The sequence below is a fragment of the Monodelphis domestica genome, chromosome 3 (genome assembly GCF_027887165.1).
Source record: "Monodelphis domestica isolate mMonDom1 chromosome 3, mMonDom1.pri, whole genome shotgun sequence".
NCBI lineage: Eukaryota > Metazoa > Chordata > Mammalia > Didelphimorphia > Didelphidae > Monodelphis > Monodelphis domestica.
In genome coordinates, this window is record NC_077229.1 from 188,567,836 (window position 1) to 188,588,771 (window position 20,936).

At 36.5% G+C, this 20,936-nt stretch overlaps 2 protein-coding genes across 12 annotated transcripts in view; one reads left to right on the top strand and one right to left on the bottom strand.

Annotated features, from left to right (window-relative positions):
* The window catches only part of RMDN1 (regulator of microtubule dynamics 1), a 45,932-nt gene extending 35,089 nt beyond the window's left edge, over positions 1-10,843 (top strand). For both annotated transcript variants that reach the window (XM_007488067.3, XM_016431809.2), the window contains exons 6-10: positions 149-204; positions 1,662-1,749; positions 7,645-7,675; positions 9,315-9,448; positions 10,225-10,843. In XM_007488067.3, coding sequence (XP_007488129.1) covers positions 149-204; positions 1,662-1,749; positions 7,645-7,675; positions 9,315-9,448; positions 10,225-10,275 — 360 coding nt within the window. In that variant the 3' untranslated portion in view covers positions 10,276-10,843. The remainder of the gene's footprint in view (positions 1-148; positions 205-1,661; positions 1,750-7,644; positions 7,676-9,314; positions 9,449-10,224) is intronic.
* An 8,177-nt stretch (positions 10,844-19,020) lies between these two features.
* Positions 19,021-20,936, bottom strand: part of WWP1 (WW domain containing E3 ubiquitin protein ligase 1) — a 176,164-nt gene continuing 174,248 nt past the window's right edge. For all 10 annotated transcript variants that reach the window (XM_056823349.1, XM_007488064.3, XM_007488066.3 and 7 more), the window contains one exon: positions 19,021-20,719. In XM_056823349.1, the coding sequence (XP_056679327.1) occupies positions 20,620-20,719 (100 nt within the window). In that variant the 3' untranslated portion in view covers positions 19,021-20,619. The remainder of the gene's footprint in view (positions 20,720-20,936) is intronic.

Genomic DNA, 20,936 nt, shown 5'->3' on the forward strand with positions numbered 1-20,936 from the left:
TCAGCTCTCAAGAAGGAACTGAATTCTAAAATCCTTTTTTGACTAGTTTTTTAAATTATGTATTTTTCAGACTTACTAGATAAAATTTATAAATAAAAATAATAGGTATTCAGAAGCAAATTTTGATTGATATTCTTTTTCTTCTTAGAAAGCAATTGAACTGAATCCTAAGGATGCCACCTCAATTCATATTATTGGTATTTGGTAAGTTTTTTTAGATTTAAAGAAACTTTTTGTTATCCTTTGTAAGCAGATTGCTTATTTTGAAATATATTAAAAACATAATGTGAAAGTGCTTTTTAAAAAATACTTAACTCTGTGCAAGTTAGTTCTTAGAGAAATAGCATTAAGAAATACTCAACTTGCTTATAAAATCATGTAGTTTGGAAGTGCTTGAGGCCAGATTTGAACCTAGGACCTCCCATCTCTAGACCTGGCTCTTAATCCACTGAGCTACCCAGCTGCCCCCCCCTCCCCTTTTTTAAACCCTTACCTTCTGACTTGGAGTTAATACTGTGTATTGGCCCCAAGGCAGAAGAGTGGTAAGGGCTAGGCAATGGGGGTCAAGTGACTTGCCCAGGGTCACACAGCTGGGAAGTGTCCGAGGCCAGATTTGAACCTAGGACCTCCCATCTCTAGGCCTGACTCTCAATCCACTGAGCCACCCAGCTGCCCCCAATTCAAGCAATTGTCAAATGTCTCTCATCTTTTTCATAGCCAAATCCAAAAATATCTATCTTAACTTATTGCCTTCATTTGATCTTTTACTCACTTCTCAACTTTTGGTGGTCTGTTTTCTGACATCATACATCTTATAATTGCCAAATCTGATGACTTTTTCAGTTTTCCTATATATTGACCTCTCCTCCTAGATACTCCCTCCCCTGAGTTTTTGTGACATTGTTCTCTTTAGTTCTCCCTTATCATTGATGTGCTCACTAACTGTGAATATGTTCCTAAAGTACAGTCTCAAGCCCCCTTTTCTCTTTATACTCTTACTTAGTTATCTTATTAATTTCTATGGGTTTGCTTATCTTTATCGAGATGATTCTCAAATTTATGCACCAGTTTTTATCTCTCTCCTGAACTATAGCTGTGCATTACCAGTTGCCTTCTGAACATTTATATAGATACCACCATCCTGCCAGTCCCTTAGGCTATAACCTCCATGTCATCCTTGACTCTTTACTCTCACTCACCTAGTATATCCAATCATTTGCTATATGTCCATCCTTTGTTGATAACCTTATTGTTTATGTTATCTATTTCCTTGCAAAAATGGGGATTTTCATCTCTAAAAGTTGTTTCTGATTTGACTGACTTAATTTTTTAGTATTTTCAAGATTTTACATCATTTAACCACAATTCACAGCAAGGGTAAAGACTGAATACTAGTATTTATTTCCTTATGATGAAAGCTAGCAAAGGGACATTATAGGTTGATTTTAGTCTATTGTTGAATTTACTCTATACTTTTACCATTAGCACCAATGTTAACTTTGCAGACATGTATGAAGAATAAGAAGACACATAAAAAGCACTTAAGGTTTGAGGGGAAAAAATTTGAGTACTATATAATCTTTAAGATGCATTTTATTTTGGGGCAAAAATTATTTCTAAAGTAGTTTGGTTACTTTTTAATGTGACCTTTCCCATCATAGGTGTTTTTCATTTGCTGAAATGCCTTGGGTCCAAAGAAAAATTGCTAAAACATTGTTTGCAACTCCTCCCACTTCCACATTTGAAGAGGTAATGTAATGCCTTTTATTCAGTTCATTTATTCTTGAATTCTTACCTATATCTTTATTCTAGCGTATATACAGATCACAGAATCACAAATTTCAGCATTGAAGGGGCTTCAGAGACCACCTAGACATAGTCATACCTGAAAAAAGAATTCTAACTACACTGTGCTCAGATACAGGCAGAGGTGGCTGTAGGATCAGGTACAATTTGGCAGCTCTGTCACCTATATATATTACATAGTTCTAGGTAGTAGTTCCTGGGTAGAGAGAGGAATGGTTGTAATTTCAAGGGAGCAGGGACCCTAACTGGGTACAGGTTGCAGTTAAAAGGCAGAGAGGAGCTATTTCAATCAAGAAGGATCAAGGGGTCTTAACTGGTTAAGGACCAGAGCTCAGACTAGAAGGGAACTCAATAGAACTCTCCCCAGAGGACACCATGGAAGCATGGAAAAATTACAGACCACTAGACTTAATTGTGAAAGTAGCTGATTATAAAAGTCATACCAGGCCATATATATCCCTCTATCCCCCAAGAAAGCAGAATCCAACTCTATCTTAAAGTCCAAAATTAAGAAATAGGCGAGAAAAATGAGCAAACAATAAAAAAAGAATGATCACAAAAAGCTACTGTTTCACCAGGGAAGTTCAAGACAAACTCAGAAGAAGAAAATTACTTGAAAACATTTATAAATAAAGTCTCAAAGAAAAATACAGATTGGACACAAGCCTAATGAGAATTCCTATGTGAGTTAAAGAAAGATTTTTTTAAAAAGAAGGGGAAAAACTATTTAAAAAAACAATCAAGAATGGTAAAGGAAAAACTGGCCAAAAAAAAGAGAGAGCAATGAAAGAAAATTACAAAGAGAGAATAAGAATACCTAAGTAAAAGATGGAAAAAATCCTAAATAAATTAATGCCTTAAAAATCAGAATTATTGAAGATGTTGAAGAAAATAACTCCTTAAAAATTAAAATTGGTCAAATGGTAGCTAAAGATTTTGTGAGGCATCAATAAACAATAAAATGAAGTCAGAAGACTAAAAAAATAGAAGAAAATGTGTGAGATCACATAGGAAAAACAACTGATCTAGAAAATAGATTGAGGGGAGATAATTAAAGAATTATTTGATAACCTGAAAGCTATGATTAAAAAAAAAAGAACCTGGATATCATATTTCATGAATTTATAAAGGAAAACTGCCCGAATATCTTATACCCAGAAGGAGAAGTAGGAATTGAAAAAATTTTCTGATTACCTCTTGAAAACTCCAGAATTAAGAAGACTCCAGAATTAAAAATCTGAATGTTAATAATAATATTTCAGAGCAACAAGGTCAAGTATATTGTAAATAGCCAGACAGAAACAGGTTAGCCACCATGGAATTTCCATCAGAATCACACAAGATTAGCAGCAATAACTATGAAGGTGTAGAGAGCTTACAATATGATATTCTAGAGGGAAGAAAAGTTAGGATTGCAACCAAGAATAACCTACCCAGCAAAATGTGAGTATGATTCTATGGGAGAAAAATGGATATTTAATAAAATAGAGTATTTTAAAATATTCCTAATAGAAAGACAAAAGCTATAGAAAATCTGAATTCAAACAGAAGATTCAAGACAAGCTTAAAAAGGTTAAATCATGAGGGACTTAATATGCTTTAAACTGTTTACATTATTGTATGGGAAGGTGATACATTTAATTTGTAAGAATTTTGACTGAGGATATGGGTGAGTAAATCTGTTATGTTGGGATGGTCTCAAAAAAATGGAAGGATATAAAAGGAATGCAGTGGAAAAGAAAAGGGAGAAGAATAGGGGAAATTATTTCACCTAAAAAGCAAGCAAAGAAAAAATTTTCAATGAAGGATATAATTTAGGAGTGAGGAGCAGACAGTACTTGAACCTTACCTTTATCTGAACTGGTTCAAAGAGGGTAAAATATAAACAAGCAAAACAATTGGGAATAGAAATTCATTTTATCCAACAGGGAAATAGGAGGGTAAGAGGCTAAGAGAAAAGTGGGTAGGGTAATAAGAGGAAGGGTAGATTGAGGGAGGCAGCAAAACAGACTTTCAAGGAAGAGACAGGATTAAAAAAGAAAGATAAATAGAATAGAATAGGATGGAGGGATATACACTGAAGTCATAACTGTGAATGTGAATGGGCTAAACTTACCCATAAAGTGGGAGAGGATATGAGTCTGGAAGAATTGGACAGTAAAATAGAAGGCTGTAATTTACCCCTCTCAGACCTAGATAAATATAGGATAAACAAGAAAAGTTAAGGGAATGAATAGAATTTTAGAAAAGTTAGATATGATAGACCTATGGAAAATATTGAATGGAAATTGATAGTATATACCTTTTTCTCCTGGCCCTTTCACAAAAAGACTGACCATGTGTTAGAACATAAAAATCTCACAAGGAAAAGCAGAAAAATTAAATGGATCCCTTTCAGAACATAATACAATAAAAATTACATTTAACAAAGGGCCTTTGAAACACAAGTTAAAACTTTATTATAAACTAAGTAATGTAATTCTAAAAATGAGTAGGTAAAAAAACAAATCATAGAAACAATTTTATTAAGGCAATGACAAGACAGCATAACAAAATTTGTAGGAAGTAGCCAAAGCAGAGGAAAGTTTATGTTTCTAAGTGTTTACAAAAAAAGAGAAAGTGGGGCAGCTAGATGGCTCAGGAGATAACCAAGCTTGGAATGGGGAGGCCCTAGGTTCAAATCTAGTCTCAAACACTTCCTAGCTGTGTGTCTCTGGTCAATTCACTTAATCCCAAAAGCCCAGCTTTCTGCCTTAGAACCAATGTTTAGTTCTGATTCTAAAACAGAAGGTAAGTGTTGAGAGAGAGAGAACAAATAGAAGAATCTTAGGCATGCAAATTTTTTAAAAGGCATTTAGAAAAAAATTTTAAATCCCCAATTAAATGCCAAAATAGAAATCAAAGGAAATATTAATAAAATTGAAAGTATTTAAAAAATTGACTAATTTGATTAAAACAAAACAAATGACTAGTTTCAAACAAAAAGGGTTAATGCTGAACTAATGAAGATGAAATTAAAGCAATTATTAGAAGCTTTTTGCCAATAAATTTGCTAATCTAACTGAAATGGATGAATATTTATAAAATTTATAAAATATATATTGCTCATATTAAAAAACTTACCCCTATATTAGAAAAAGAAATCAACAAGCAGTAAATGAGCACTTTAAGGGGGTGGGGGTGGGGGGAAACATTCCCATAAAGATTTGCAAGAGAATTCCACCAAACATTTAAAGAACAGTTAATTCCAGTATTATATAAACTGCATGAAAATAGGCAAAAGAGGCCTTTCAAATTCCTTCCATGACATAAATATGATTGTGGTAACCAAACCAAAACTGGGAAAGAAAACTAGATTGATTTCTCTAATATATGTGATGCAGACTTTTAAATAAAATACTATCAAGGAGGCTACACCAATGTCACAAATATCATACAATATAAGCAGGCTGGATTTATACCAGAAATTTAGGACTGGCTCAATATTAGGAAAAATAGAAGAAAAATTGACTGTATCAATAGCAAAAAACGATAAAAATCATACGATCATATTAATAAGAGCAGAAAATTTTTTGACAAAATACAACTCCTCTTCCTTTTTATAAAATACTAGAAAGTATAGGAATAAACAGAGCTTTCCTTAAAATAAGTAGTTTCAAAATCAAGACTAAGCACTATATGTAATGTGGATAAACTAGAAGCCTTTCTAATGATAGGGGTTAAGCAAAGATGTCCATTATCATCATTATTATTTATCATCATACTAGATATGCCAGCTGTAGTAGTAAAATAAGAAAAAGAAATGAAAAGAATAAGCAGAAGCCATGAGAAAAAGGACTTTTTTTGCAGATGATATGAGAGTATACTTAGAAAGCCCTAGAATAGACAATCAACTAAAAAACTAGTTGAAACAATTAACTTTAGCAAAATTGCAGCATCTAAAATAAAAACAAACAAATCATCAGCATTTCTATATATTACAAACAAAACCAAGTAGGAAGAGTAGAGCAATTCCACTTAGAATAACTGCAGAAAATATAAAATACTTGGAATTCTGCTTCAAGACACACACAAGAACTATATGAACCCAGTTACAAAACACATCTCACACAAAGACAGATACAAATAATTGGACAAAAGTTCATTGCTTATGTAGGCCAAGCCAATATAATAAAAATGACAATACTGCCTAAGTAAACTTAGTTATTCAGAACCATACCAATTAAACTATCAATGAATTACATTGTAGAGCTAGAAAAAGTAATCTGGAGGAACAAAAGATTAAGATTATTAAGGGAATCAGTGGGGAAAAAAAGGTGAAGGGTAGCAACAACAGATCTTAAGCCTTATTACAAAGGTAATAATCAAACAATTTGGTAATGGGTAAGAAATAGAACAAATGATCAGTGGAATAGGTTAGGTATACAATATACAGAAGCAAATGAGTATAATAACCTAGCATTTGATAAACAGAAAGATACCAAATACCGGAGCAGCAGCTTACTTTTTGACAAAAGTTGCTGGGAAAACTGGAAAGTAGACTGACAGAAAATAGGCATAAACCAGTATCACCATATTCCAACATAAGCTCAAAATAAATAAAGGATTTAACTAGGAAGGGTGATGTAAACAAATTAGGGGAACATAGAAGTTAGTTACCTGTTAGTTCTAGATAGGGGAAGGAGTTCGTGACCAAATGAGCGAAGTTCATGGAAGGTCAAATGAAAAATTTTGATTGTATAAAAATTAAAGAGTTTTTTACACAAACAAAACTGAATGTAGCCAAAATAAGAAGTAGGAAATTGAGGAGGGAAACCATATATTAATTTTCTGATAAAGGTCACATTTCTCAACTATATAGAGAGTGAGGCCAAATTTATTAAAAATAGAGCCATTCCCCAATTGATAAATGGTCAAAGGATATAAATAGGAGTTTTCAGGGGAAAAAATTAAAGCCATCAATTTTCATAAAAATGTTTTTTCTAAATCACTAATAGAGAAAGTTAAAACAACTCTGAGATACAACCATATCCCTGTCACATTGACTGTGATGACTGAAAATGAACATGACAAATTCTGGAAGTGATGTAGGGAAAGCATGAATCTATGATCAAATAGCAATAAACCAAGCCCCAGCAATATCCTAGGTCTCTACCCCAAAGAGCTCAAAGAAAAAGGAAAAGATACAAATGTACAAAAATATTTATAGCAGCTCTTTTTGTGGTGGCAAAGAACTGGAAACTAAGGAGTCCCCATCAGTTGGAAAATGACTGAACATGTATGAGAATGTGATGAAATACCGTTGTGCTATAAGTTACAATGAAGGGGTTGGATTCAGAAAAAAACAATATTATATGAACAGCTGCAAAGTGAATTCAGCATTACTAGGAGAACAACGTACATGGTAAACATGAGATTGTTCTTTGTTGTGATGTGGATCAGTATCACGAAGACTTAGTAACTAGTGATCTACCACAAGACCAAAGGATTCATAATGCAAAATGTTAGAGAGAACTGATGGACTCAGAGCGGAGATTGAAGCATTTTTTTCCCTTGCTTTTTTTGTGGGAGAGCATGGCTATTGTGGAACTGTATCTTGCATGACTTCATGTTATAATGGGTACCATATTTCTTGCCTTCTCAATGCATGAGAAAGGCAGTAGAGGAGAGAAAAGAGAATTTGGAACTGAAAATAGAACTATAGAAAATGGTTCTGAGTTGGAACAGAAGACTTTCATTGCTTTAAGAATGGAGACATAGAATTTTAACAGTTTAGTTTTTGAAACTGCTTTATTTTAAATATTTTTCTCCATAATACCTTTTTTCCTCCTTTAACAGGCTCTAAAATACTTTCAAATGGCAGAAAAAGGTAATATTTTTGGTCAAACACATCTAAATATACATGTGCGTATGTTAGACATTTAAACATCATGTATGTTTAAAATTGTGTTGATGTATAAAAATGCGTGTGGTAATTTTTTTGGAAATTCATTCACCATGTTTGATTTATTTTTTTGTTCTGAATGTATTAAAGTATTAAAATGTCTTAAAGTTAAACTTAGAGAATAGCTTGAGTGAAGGCATATTTCTATTGAGTTAGGAGAGAATTTTTTTGAAGTTGGAAGGCACTTGGACATCAACACCTCCAATTTTTCATTTTACAAATGAGGAAACAAAGGTACAAATGTGCAGTAAGTCAGAGGCAGAGTTGATACTAGAACTAGGTCTTCTGGAACCCTGGTTAATGCTTTCCCCCTGTAAACAGTGCCAATTTCTTTTTGAAAGAAAAGTATTAAAAATTTTTTTAAATTCAATTAAACATTAAAAGCCTATTATTATTGTCAAAAGACATTGTTAGATTCTAAATATACAAAGACAAAAGTCAAACAGTTCCTGCCCTCAGTGAGATTACATTGTACTGTAAACAGAAATAGATGTAAAATTATGACAGACTTCAAACAACAAATTATCCTCATGATAGTAACATTTTATCATGGTGGAATATACAACACATCACCATAAACTTAAGACTCTTTACATGGAATGTATAGATGAGTCCAGATGTCTAACACAGGTATTGTTCCAAAGCAGTCAAAGAGTAAAGGGCAAATGGGACCAATCACAGGATTACCTCTGGAGGTTGGTTTTAAGGGACGGACACAAATTGTTAAGAGGAATATATAGTAGCAGAGGTAGAAATAGGTAAGCTGTACATGTGACAAAGAATTTAAGATTACGATTGAGCAGGTTTAGTACGTTGAACGTAAGTTTCAAATCAAGAAACAGTACTATTAACAAAACTGGGCAGGTCTGAATCCTCATGAATAAGAAGTCCCGATTAAAAAAAAAAGCTGTGTAATACCCATCTTCTTTACTGTCACTTAGTACTGACTTTTGCCAGAGCCAGGACGGACAATGGACCAGAAGTCAGTAAATCCTTCCTAGCTCCAGTGTTGTCACTAGCCAGCCATTTATATCCTTAGACCAATCACTTCACTTCCTATAGCTTTTTGTTTCTTCATTTGTATTTTTTTGAACTGCTATCATTTTTCCTTTCCTGCAGCAACTGAAATGATGACTATGATAGGTTTACCCTGAAAATGGTGTGTTCATTTCAGCATAGAAAAAAATGAGAGCATGAAGTAATAAAACTCCCCTGTGGTCACACTCAGAACTACTTGGACCTCAGTTGTGGTCGTGTAAGGACTAGGAGGAGCTTAGTCTGGTTTATTTTGTTTCACATACATGTTCTCACTTGGTCACAACATTTCTAACACAACTGATTTTGTTGTGTTTTGGCCCAAACTGTGATTTTTCCAGAGAATGCATTTGATGTTAACAGTGGAATATAAAAGATCTATAGCAGTATGCTCCATGCACAGGAAAGTCATTTTAAAAGAAGTCATTAATCTGTTCATGAAATTTAGACAGGAAATCTACTCTTTACAAATAAAAACAATGTTAGTGCTACCATACTGAGATGAATGTCTTCTTTCTTCTATGTTCAGCGAATCCAAACTTTTACAGCAAAAATTTGCTTTACTTGGGAAAGACTTATCTGAAATTAAAAAACAAAAAGCTTGCTGCCCTCTGGTTACTGAAAGCCAAGGACTACCCAGCTCACACAGAGGAGGACAAGCAGGTAAAAAAAAAAGCTAACGGGCTGGATTTGGAAGAATAGAAAATGGAAAACATGATTTGAATAGGTTAGAGCTAATTACACATCTGGTTACAACAGACCAGAATGAATTAGAACTGAGCCTATGGCTTTTAAAAAGCACGAATCTAAGTGTCAGCAGTAGTCACTTCCCAAATTATTTTTGTCAAAGGCCATTCATTGCCTTTGACATTCTGGTTTCTGTATGAAAAATCCTGAGGTGTCACAATTGAACATATTTTTAACCAAAAGAATTACTCAACATAGTATGGGATTTTACTATTTTGCCTATCACTTTATTACTTAAGAACAGCTAGTAACTATGTGTGAATGAAGTGCCAGAGCCATGTCTGCCAGTGAAAGTAGAAAGTTTTTTGAAGGAGTTGTATTTACTCGTAGCTAGTAGATTGAATAAAATCAAAGATTCCATTGGCGTGGCAGCTCCTGGGAATACTGACCATTGTTGTAAATTTCACTCATTTTCACCTCTTGTGAAAGAATTAAAGGAGGCAGGACACAAGAGACTCCTAAAAGCAGCAAGATTGAGGCTCACACAGTAGCTGTAAGATTGTGGACAAGTCACTCAATCTTTAAGCTTGAGGAAATTCTGTGAACCTATTCATTAAATGCCCAAATCGGTTGTGTTCTGCATTGTTCTAAGGTGTCCCCTTACAAAGGAATCCTAAGTACTTGATGCATTGATATGTAGTATGTTCAGTTCAGTTCAGAACACTGAGCTGCATTGCCGTTTCCCATTTCAGGTACAAAAAGAAGCCGTCCAGCTGCTCAAATCTATTGGTGACAAGAATTAAGGATTTTACTCAGAATAAACCAGCACACCAAAGATTTCTAATAATTGTCTGTTTATTAAGTTATTCATATCACAGCCAGCCCAGCTTCGATCACTAGCTAACGAGTTAGGCCGGTGATGAACATTCCAGCTTCCAGACATCACAGGAAAATCAGTCCTTGATGGTGATGATAGTGAGAAGGGTAAACTCTATGGAAAGGTACTGAGACAGAGTATGGAAGTATTCACAGACCAAGCATGGTTTTTTCAGTGGAAATTCCATCCATAATCATGTAAGGGGAAGGAACATATATGAAGAACGCCATAGAAAAAGCAGCTTGGGATATAACCAGTTAACCAAAACAAGATCTGGAAAATAAGAATAATCAGTGAATGTTAAGTGCCTACCATGTGCCAGGCACTGTGCTAAGCAGTGATCTCAGCTCAATTGGTGCTTTTGATGCTCAAGACTGTTTTTAACTAGTGCTAACGATCCCAGGAGTCTCTATCATGTTAAGAGTATAACGTTAATTGTACAACTATTCAACAGATTAAAAACTGTCCATTAATAAATCGTTTCATTTGATGGATCTGAGGTTTTGTTTTTTTTTCCTTTGCAAACTACAGGAGAAATTACGAGTGTAGTAGCCGCCTTACATGGAGAAAATGGGAAGGCACTTAAACTTGGTACAAACCTGAACTGCTTTATCAAATTTTGAACAGACTGCTATCCAAAGCCGCCATCGCAACCAGTTATCATTTGGTATTATGATGGTTCACAATAGAGCTGCCAATTGCTTTTCTGAGATGTATGTGGAGTACCTGTAATGATGACTAGAAACCAGAGCTCTATACTGTGTAAGCACCTACTGTGATCTAGTCAGTATTAGATTCAATACAAAGTTAAGACATGGCCTCATGTCGGTTATTGCCTACGAATGGCATTAGGTACATACGGACCGTGATCCTTTATTAATTAGAATGCACATGACCACATACGTGTCTTAGAGAAGCACACAACGGTTCCATGAAGTCCAGGGGGAAAAGATCCTCAGCCACAGGCTTCAAAGGAGAAACAGACAAAGGAAGCAAAAATAGGGCTTTCAAGTCCTGGGAAGGACACAAGCAAAGGCTTGGGGATGGAAATGCACTTATTCAACAGGCATCACTGCATGCAAAGGACTCTTAGAGTCAGGGAAGAGGAGAAACGCGGGTTGGCGAGGTTCCCCTCGCAGAGCTACGCCCACTGGGGTGACAGGTGCCAAGCACAACTGGAATGTCTGTTATATGATAACCAGATTACAAAAGAGTGATTGGGGACGACTAAGGGAGGCAGTTTGTACTAAACAGGGATCAAGGATGGCATTATTTTCCCTTCAGCTAAAGCACAGGTAAGAGCATAGACAACAAGGAAATTTTAAATGTGAGTCGATGCTTTTGCAAAACAGTCACAGGATAAGGGAAGTGTATTCTAGTTTGGCTGTAGCCCAGTGTGTATAGAAGAGGCATAAAAGAAGTCTAGAAATTTGGGGTGACAGCAGATTATGAAGGGATTTGAGTGTGAAAGGAGTCAACTGTTTTTGCTGACATGTCTTCATGATTCTATTTGGGTTTTTCTGGCAAAGATAGTAGAGTGGTTTGTCATTTTTTTTGAAACTCAAGCAAACAAGGTTAAGTGACTTGCCCAGGATCACACAGCCAATAAGTATCTGAGTCCTCCTGACTCCAAGGGCAGCACTGAGAGGCAATAAAAGAGCCACAGAAGACTCTACAACAGATACAAGTAGCTCTGTGACAAAGACTATTGATAACTTGTATAGAGATTTAAGGTTTGTATGCTGTTTCAGTAGGCCAGACCAGCCATGATAATGGTCTGTAGTAGTGTTAGGAATTAGGGATGGCTGTGACTGTGGAAAGAGAAATAATGGGATATGTAGGCAAATTGTGGGAGGTAAAAGAAAGGAAGAGACAGAAGATAAGACCAAGACTAGGGTAGTTGTAGTTCTATTAATCCTTGTTGGGAAGTTATATGCAAGGTTCTTATTCAAAAATACTTCTAACACCAATACATTGTTGGTGGAGTTGTGAAATGATCCAACACTCTGGAGGGCAATTTGGAACTATGCCCAAAAGGCTGTAAAATTATGCATACCCTTTGATCCAGTAACACCACTACTAGAAAAAAAGGAGGAAATGACCTGCTTATACAAAAATATTTATAGCTGCTCTTTTTTTGTGGTGGCAAAGAATTGGAAATTGAAGGGAGGTCCATCAACTGGGGAATAGCTAAAGAAATTGTGGTATATGATGGTGATGGACTACTATTGTGATGTAAGTAATGAACAGGAGGATTTCAGAAAGAGCTGGAAAGACCTTTGTAAATGGATGTAGAGTGAAATAAGCAGAACCAGAAGAGCATTGTACACGGTAACTGAAACACTGTGGAATGATCAACTGTCATAGACTTAGCCCCTCTCAGGAATACAGTGATCCAGGACAATTCTGAGGGACTTGGGACAAAGAATCCACCTCCTGAGAAAGAACTGTTGGAGTCTGGATACAGATGAAAGCATGTGATTGATGACTTTAGTTTATAGATTATTCACTTATAAAAATGACCAATATGGAGAAGTTTTGTGTGATAATAACCCAGACTGACCTGCCAGCTCCAGGAGGGTCGAGAGGAGGAAGGGAGGGAGACAGTTTGGATCATAGAACTTCAGAAAACCTATGTGGAAATTTATTACATGTAAATGGTTAAAAAAATAAAAATATTTCCAGAAAGGTTTTTATTAAGTAAGTCAATGGTGGTACCTTCCTGCCAGGGTTGTTGGAAGGATCGAGTGAGAAAATGGGGGTAAAAGCACTTTGCAAACCTTAAGGTTCTGTATCAATGCTAGTTATGATCTTTAGCAGCAGCATTACTCTTTGGTGAGAAAGAAGATCTGAGGTTTTTTTCCCAAGCCATTGCCGTCTTCCACTTTTAGATAACTTGAGAATTGATCCTTAAATATCTTCATAGTTACGTTGTCTCCAGCCCAAATGTCCATAGGGTATTCCCTTGGATCCACTTAAAATATATTCCCAAAACACAAGTCTAACCATCTACAATGGGTTCCTTGCCTTTAAGATAAAGTACAGATGATGTTCCCTTTTGGTATTTAATGTCAAAAAACATTTGGCTTCATACTTTTCCAGGTTTAATTTACATTATTCTCCTTCAATTTGTTCCATATTCCAGAAAAATTGGCCTCCTTGTACTTGGTTGTCTCAGCCCTCATCTCCCAAATCTTTGTTCAGACTCTCCCACACCTGGCATGTCTTCCCTATTCATCTCTGCCTCACCTCTATCTTCAGCTCATATGCTGTCTCCCAAGTAAGGCTTTACCTAATCCCTTAATCTGCCAGGACTCCCTCCAATATTTTTATTTTGTATATATATTTACTTATTTAAATTTTTTGATATCATTTGTTTTTAATATCACCGTAATTTCTAAATGTATTCCTCTCCTCTCCCATTTAAGTCTCCTCTTACTTGAAACAATTTTTTAACAGAGAAAAAAGCAGTTCAGCAAAACTAAACAACGCATCAACTGTTTGACAATATTCATAAAGGGAAGGATGTACATGTTCTCTTCAAGGCCAAGGTTGGCCATAATAATTATTTTTCATTTATTTAAATTTATTTAAATAAAATAAATTTCATTTATTTATTTAAATTTAATTTGTTGTTTTCCCTGATGAAACTATACATTAAGAAAAAGGAACGTTTTGTATTTGCATCCCTGGCATCCAGCACCATGCCAAGCACAAAGTAGATGCTTCACTGCTTTTATTGATTTATTATTAGTGCTATTTTCTTTTCCTCACTTAGGTCATCAGGGGCTAAAAAGTTTTGTTACATAGAAATCTTGATAGGTTTGTCTCCCATTTTGCATCCCTCACCTTCTTTTAGTTTCATCCATTTTCTTTGTCTCTTGGTCTTCCATGGCCAAAGGATTTATTTATCACCAAGTAACAAGAAACAATGAGCTTCTCCCTGCTTAGCTAGGTCAATTCTCAGAACCTGGACACAGTCCATTGCCAGGACCATACTCAAAGCCTTTCCTGCATGATCAAACTCGTACTTTGTCGGCACAGCCTTCCAATGCCAGGATCCTCTGCCCCAGCCTAACACCCGAGTTTTATAGTGGGTTAGGGCAGACCAAAGGCACTGGCCTAAACAAATACACCATAATCAAGGATCTTAATCTAGTACAGCACCTGTATTAAACATATGAAGAAGCTGCGGCAAAGGGAAATCTAAATAATTTGTTCAAAATCACATGGAAAGCAATGATCCGAGACAGGATTTCCACGTGGGATTCTTGACTTCAGAACCGGCGTTCTTTTCACTATCGGTTCCCCCCTCTCCTACAGGACTTGTTTATACTGGAGAGGCTGTGACGCTGATCTTCCTGACCGTTCTCCCCTCTCCCCTGGTCTTTCCAGGCAGAGCGTTTGCAGATATCATCAACCAATCAGTCTGTGCATTTAATAAATGTGTATCAAGCACGTACTACTTGCAGAGCATTGTGCTACTCCTCCGAAAGCTTCGGCCTGGGCTGCAAACTAGAACTGAGCCCTTTCTGTTCCCAGGAGCCGAGTCCCATTGCTACTGCTTGCTTCCAAAACTTGCTCTTCTTGCTATACATTAGAGACTGCAATCACTCCTTACTTTGTACCGCCCTTAGGCACAGAGATCTCCAAAATCCATCCTGGATCTGTGACCCACAAAGATAATGGGTGACAAGAAGACAAAACTGCCACTTGGCACGTGTTTGCACTCTGGTGCCCTCAGTGTGAGTCTCAGACTCCTGCCCTGCCCACAGCGTCTCCCTTGCACTGGAGAGCGTGCTCCTGGTCACACCTCTTCCTCAGTGTCACACTTATGCTTCCCTATGCCAAGAGGACAGGAAAAATGGACACTTAGAAAAATTACTAATTAGGATTCAAACACGTTTTCTATGTGTGTTTGGAAGTGTTAGGTGGGGAGGGCTCTGGAGATTTGTGGTATTCCAACATCTTGGCTGTACGTCCCAAACCACTCTGGTAATTCATTATCTCCATTTGGGTGTTTTGTGATCCTGGAATTGATTATTTTTGTTGCATTATGGGTGTATTTACTATTTTTGCCTATTTACACTTATTTCTCTGTGCCATAATACACAATTTCTATAACAGTTCCATGTGGTGCTTAGAAGTGTTGTCTTTTGCTGTCCCATTTAGAAGATGTCATTAGGTTATAGCTCTAGTTTCTTCAGCAATAGCTCTATTTCCCCCTTTTATTTTTCTGTTAAACTAATCCAAGATGGACAGTGAATTCTGCCATTGATAGCTTATGTCTTTTTGTAATTCATTTAATGAACTAGTTATGAATGAATAAAATGAATTAGTTTCCATTAATGAATTTGGATGCTAGATGTAGATGGACAGAAGTTCAATACTGACTGGTTTGTTTTCTATGGTTCCTTGTCAGCATATTTTTACATGTTTCAAATTACCTTCATGGAGTTTATTTTCTCTGACCTGTTAACAAATCACCCCCTGTTTAACACACACACATCTAAATGCTTTACATATTGCAACTGTCATGTTTTGGTGTAAAGAACACTAAATGGCCCCATACTCTCACTGGTAGATTTCAATATACACGCTCTTTTCTCAAAAACTATCATCTCAGTTCCTCAGTCTCTCAGCTCACAAGACCTGCTCATCCCACACCTTCACTGCCTGCACCTCGGGCAACATAAGGGGGTGCTTATGCTCTTGACTTTGGCATCGCCGGCGTTCCCCGATCAAGAATTCAGAAATTTCTTGTAGTATAAACAATAACCTTTCTATTATTTGCTCTCTTTGAATATCTCATTCTCCTGGAACCTTTCCTTCGTTCTTCGGACCACTTTCTGCACTCTCCCAGGATCCGGCCACACTATTCTTTTCTAACTCTCGCCCCTTTAGTTACCTTCTCTTAAGCCTTGCATAGTCCTCTGCTACCGAAACCTATGCCCACGTGCCTCCTTCACTAACTCCACAAGCTTCAGCTCTGGATTATTCGGGTCCTTGTCTCCTTCACTTTGCGTGTTGCCGAAATGGATTGGCTGGGTCCGGCACAAATCCGTCATGTAAGCCCAGCCAGGCCCTCAGTGCGGCAAGGTAATACGGACCCTGTTAATCATGCTGTCCCTCTTCCTGCAGAGGCCATTCTCAGGCTTCCTCTCCTCCCTCAGCGGAGGGACCCTTCACATACTCTCCTTCCCTGCTCCAAAGCCCTTCCTGTCATTTCCCAGTCTTCTTCCTTGAATCTCTGATGAAGCCAAAGGCCAAACCCTCTGCTTAGAACCTTGGTACAGTGATTTGGTACAGCCTTTGAGCTGGAGTCAGGAAAATCTGAGTTCAAATCCTCTCCTCTCAGATACTCTGACCCTGGGCAAGTGACCTAAAGCCTATTCGCTTTAGTATACGTGTAAAATGGAGATACTGATAGCACAAACCTTCAATATCTGGTGTAAGAATAAAACAAAACAATCCATATAAAGTGCTTTGCAAATTTTCAAGTGCTATAAAATAAGAATTATTATTATTGATCCTATTTCCTCTGTTAGACTGCCCCGCTCTGTCCTACTCTTCTATCTCTACTACGGCAGGAATGATCAGTCAGATTCCCCAAGCCTAGAAATGCTCCAGAGCCCACGCCCTACACCTGTCCCTGAACCCTCGCCATCCTGGGCAGCCGGTGTGTGATCCCGGAGCACCACCCCAACTGCTCGCCCCAAAGTAGCCAGTGATCAAGATGAACAAATCTGGTCTCCTCCTCTCTTTTTGTCTTCTGGCCCTCCTTGCTCCCTCTCTCTTTGCTGGATTATCATCTATTCCATACCCCTGACTATGTATCCCAAGGCTCTAGCATGGCTCTCTTCTCCCTATCATTGCGGAATGACCGTCTACACGGAGCTAACTCAGACCTGTACAGCCAGCCTGAGCCTCTCCGGATTCCAGTTAGAAATCTGCAACTGCCCACTGAGCACTTCTGAGATATCCCAAAGGAGGATCAGACTTCATGGGCAGAATGTATTATCCAGGCTTCTCCCTCAGGCCTAGTCCACTTCCCATCTTTGCCATTTCAGGTAAAGGCACAACAAACACCATTCCAGTCCTTCTCAACAACATCCTTGCTGTCGCCCCATATATTCAATTTGGAGCTGAGTCTCGGCGACTCTCCCTCTCCTGCCATCCCACGGAAGCCCCACTCGTTCAGCTCCCGAGAGCCTCCTGCCTGGCTACGGCCACGGTCTCTTGCCTTCTCATTCATTCTCCTGATGGCGTGAGGTCTCACGGGCTGCTTCTCTCTCAGACCTACTTCTATCCTGTCCAGACGGATCACACATTGTACACGAAAGGCAAATTGATCCACTTGTTACACCCAAGACAACATTTTGTTCACTATGTCCACATCTCTGTGTCTCTCATGCACGAACGTCTCTTTCTCCTCTTCAACTCTCTTCTAGATCCCTTCAAGATTCAGCTAAGAGGCACAGCCCTGTTTTGTCTCTACCTGGAATCTGTATTTTGTTTTACTTGAACAGAGTGGACAGACAGGACAGTTGATGAATCACTAGATCTGGAATCAGGAAGATCTGAGTTCAAACACTGACTCAGACACTCTCTAGCTATTTGATCTGGCAGGTCACTTAACTGATCTGTCTTAGTTTCCTCATATGTAAAAGGGGGACAATAGCACCTACCTTTAAGGTTTGTTGTGAGAAGAAAATAAGAAAATATGTAATCTTGAAGTACTATAGAAGTGCTAGCTTTAAGGGGGCAGCCGGGTAGCTCAGTGGATTGAGAGCCAGGCCTAGAGATGGGAGGTCATAGGTTCAAATCTGGCCTCAGACACTTCCCAGCTGTGTGACCCTGGGCAAGTCACTTGACCCCCATTGCCTACCCTTACCACTCTTCTGCCTTGGAGCCAATACACAGTATTGACTCCAAGACGGAAGGTAAGGGTTTAAAAAAAAAAAGTGCTAGCTTTAATTATTATCATTATCTTTAATTATTATATCTGTTCCTCTCCTAATATGATTTAAGTTCCTTGAGGTCAGAGGAATATTAAAATTTTTGTCTATATATCTTCAAACCCAAGAACAGTGCCTGGCACAAAGTAGGGCCAATTTATATTTGTTTAACTGAATAATAACTTATGTTCCTAACATTTATTTCTAACTTATTCTTTTTGTTAATTGAGAATCATGATACGGGAAACAATTATTTAAAAAAACCTTTCTACAATCAAACCATCTTAGTTGCTACTTCCCAATAACTAAAGTATTCTGTGGATTTTCATATATGACAAGCCTCTTTGGTTCTTTCAGAATTCATGTTTTCTAGGAAGATTTCAAAGTACATTTTTCAAAAATGAATTTTTTTTTCAATACTTTAAAGTAAGAATTAGCCTAGCCAAAATACTTTTCAGTCACAAATATCTACAAAGGAACAGATAGTACTGCCTCACTCTTTAGGTAAGAAATAAAAATCTAGACATCTTTCATGTCTGATGTGAACATCTTCTAGTGTAGTTTAAGCCCATGAGTATCCTGTTTTTAGGAAAAAAGAACTGTTTAATTACCATCTATCACATAAGCCTTCAAACAACAATTTTAAAAAGCCTTTGGTTGTGAAATTATCCTGAAGTGTCAAGAGTCGAGAATATGGGAAAAGAGTCTATGTAGCCAATGGGATCACTGCTTTTATTTAACCTGTACAGAACAAATTGTGAATTTTGAATAAAAAGGCAGAACACAATCTAAGTTAATATGTAGAAAAATAAAATTTTGGCAAAGTAAAAACTGTTGTATTGGGAAAATAAGTAATATGCCAGTATTTTCTGTTCTCACCTAGCAGTGAAATATGTTACAGATATAATATTTTAAGAAATCAGTTTCATGGGTATATAAAATTTTGTATAAGTTAATTTAATGGAATTTACAGTGCATATTGAAAGCATGATACAAATGGTAATTTTAATTTTCTTATATTAATAAGGAAGCACAGTTTGCTACAGGTAGCACTTAACATAATTCACATCAGATTTATAATTTGTTACACAATCTTTGCAGTTCAGCAAATGCCCTCAATACTGGTAAAAACAATTCTAAAATGTTGTTCACTTAGGACAGAAAATAACTTTGTCTACATTTAAAAAATGACAATGTTTTAATATATGCTTATTTAATTCAAGTAGAAAGAATTTTACATGAACTTAAAGAGGGATGAAAATATTCAAAGAGTAATAGAAAATTATTAGTTTTATAAGTTTAACTGTTCAAAAGTTTATGTAACTGTCAATTGATTTGGATTTATGTAACCAAAAATTGGAACACCACACACACACAAAAAAACCCAATGAAAGTTTACAATACTTTTCATATATTTCTAAGTCTCAAATTAAATCACTTTACCATGAACCTAATTTGAAGTATAATCAAAGATTAAAATGAAACAAAACAAAAAAACCTGTAGGAATAACACAATTTCTTTTTTAAAAATTGAAAATTACCTAAAATCCCAAGGTAATATGTAAACAAACCTTTATGCTGCTCAATGAGTTCTGTCCAGTTCCTATAATAAACTGCTAAGTGGCATCAGTTGTATAGCATTCACCTTATTTTATTTGACTTTTATGAAAGTAAAGGCTTCATTCATTACTTTTGCTACATCATTAAAGTAGCAGAGAAGGGTTAACCTCAACTATTATACTTATTTTAAAAATAAGTTGACAGAATTGGGTATCTGTCTTCAGAAAAGCCAGCAGCATTTTTCTATGTACTCTAGGTAAGTGTTGTGACCTAAATCTTTAATACCATCCTGAACAGCCATGCAATTAAAACAACCTTGGGGGATATTGCATAAGGTAGGAAGGACATGGAGCAGTTTGCACATTTTTTGTTTCTGGGTAATACAGCCAAAGTAAAGCAAATCCAGGTCTTTTTCAATGGCTGCAATGTTTCATATACTGAGAGCTCTATAAAACTAGAGCCACTAGTATATATGTATATGTACATTTATATTTTAAATAAAGTCTACTGTCTGCTTCAAAATTTACGGGTGGTTTGTTTTTTACTGGTCAGAGATCTCAAGGGGGCAATAAATAAAAGTAAAAAAGGCTGAACTGTTTTGCATATCTTTGTGGAAGAATGTAGAACATTTACACGTTTTAGAATTCCAGAAAGGTCATTGTACGGCCTGAACAGCTTATATACAACATCTGTGCAATTTTACTTGGCTGAGTATTTTAATGCAAGAGCTCCTCTAGGACAAGAAGCCACACTTATTCTTGTCCAAATCCCTCTGTCTCTTCTATTGCAAAAAGAAGTTTCTCCTTTAGCTGTTCGTAGCTTTTATATGGTGGTAGATCCAAACGATTAAAGCTGAATAAGAAGAGATAAAATAAATCATACATATTCATAGAGATGCATATTTAAAAGAATTATATTTTTAAACCCAAGTTTGATACACTGATAAAATGTTGTGGAAAGGTTTACCAAGTAGTTTTTTAAACAACAGTTTTTTGACAATAAGTATTTCATTTATTATTATTTATACTGTTGTAAATTTATTACTGTTGTAATATATTCTGATATCTAG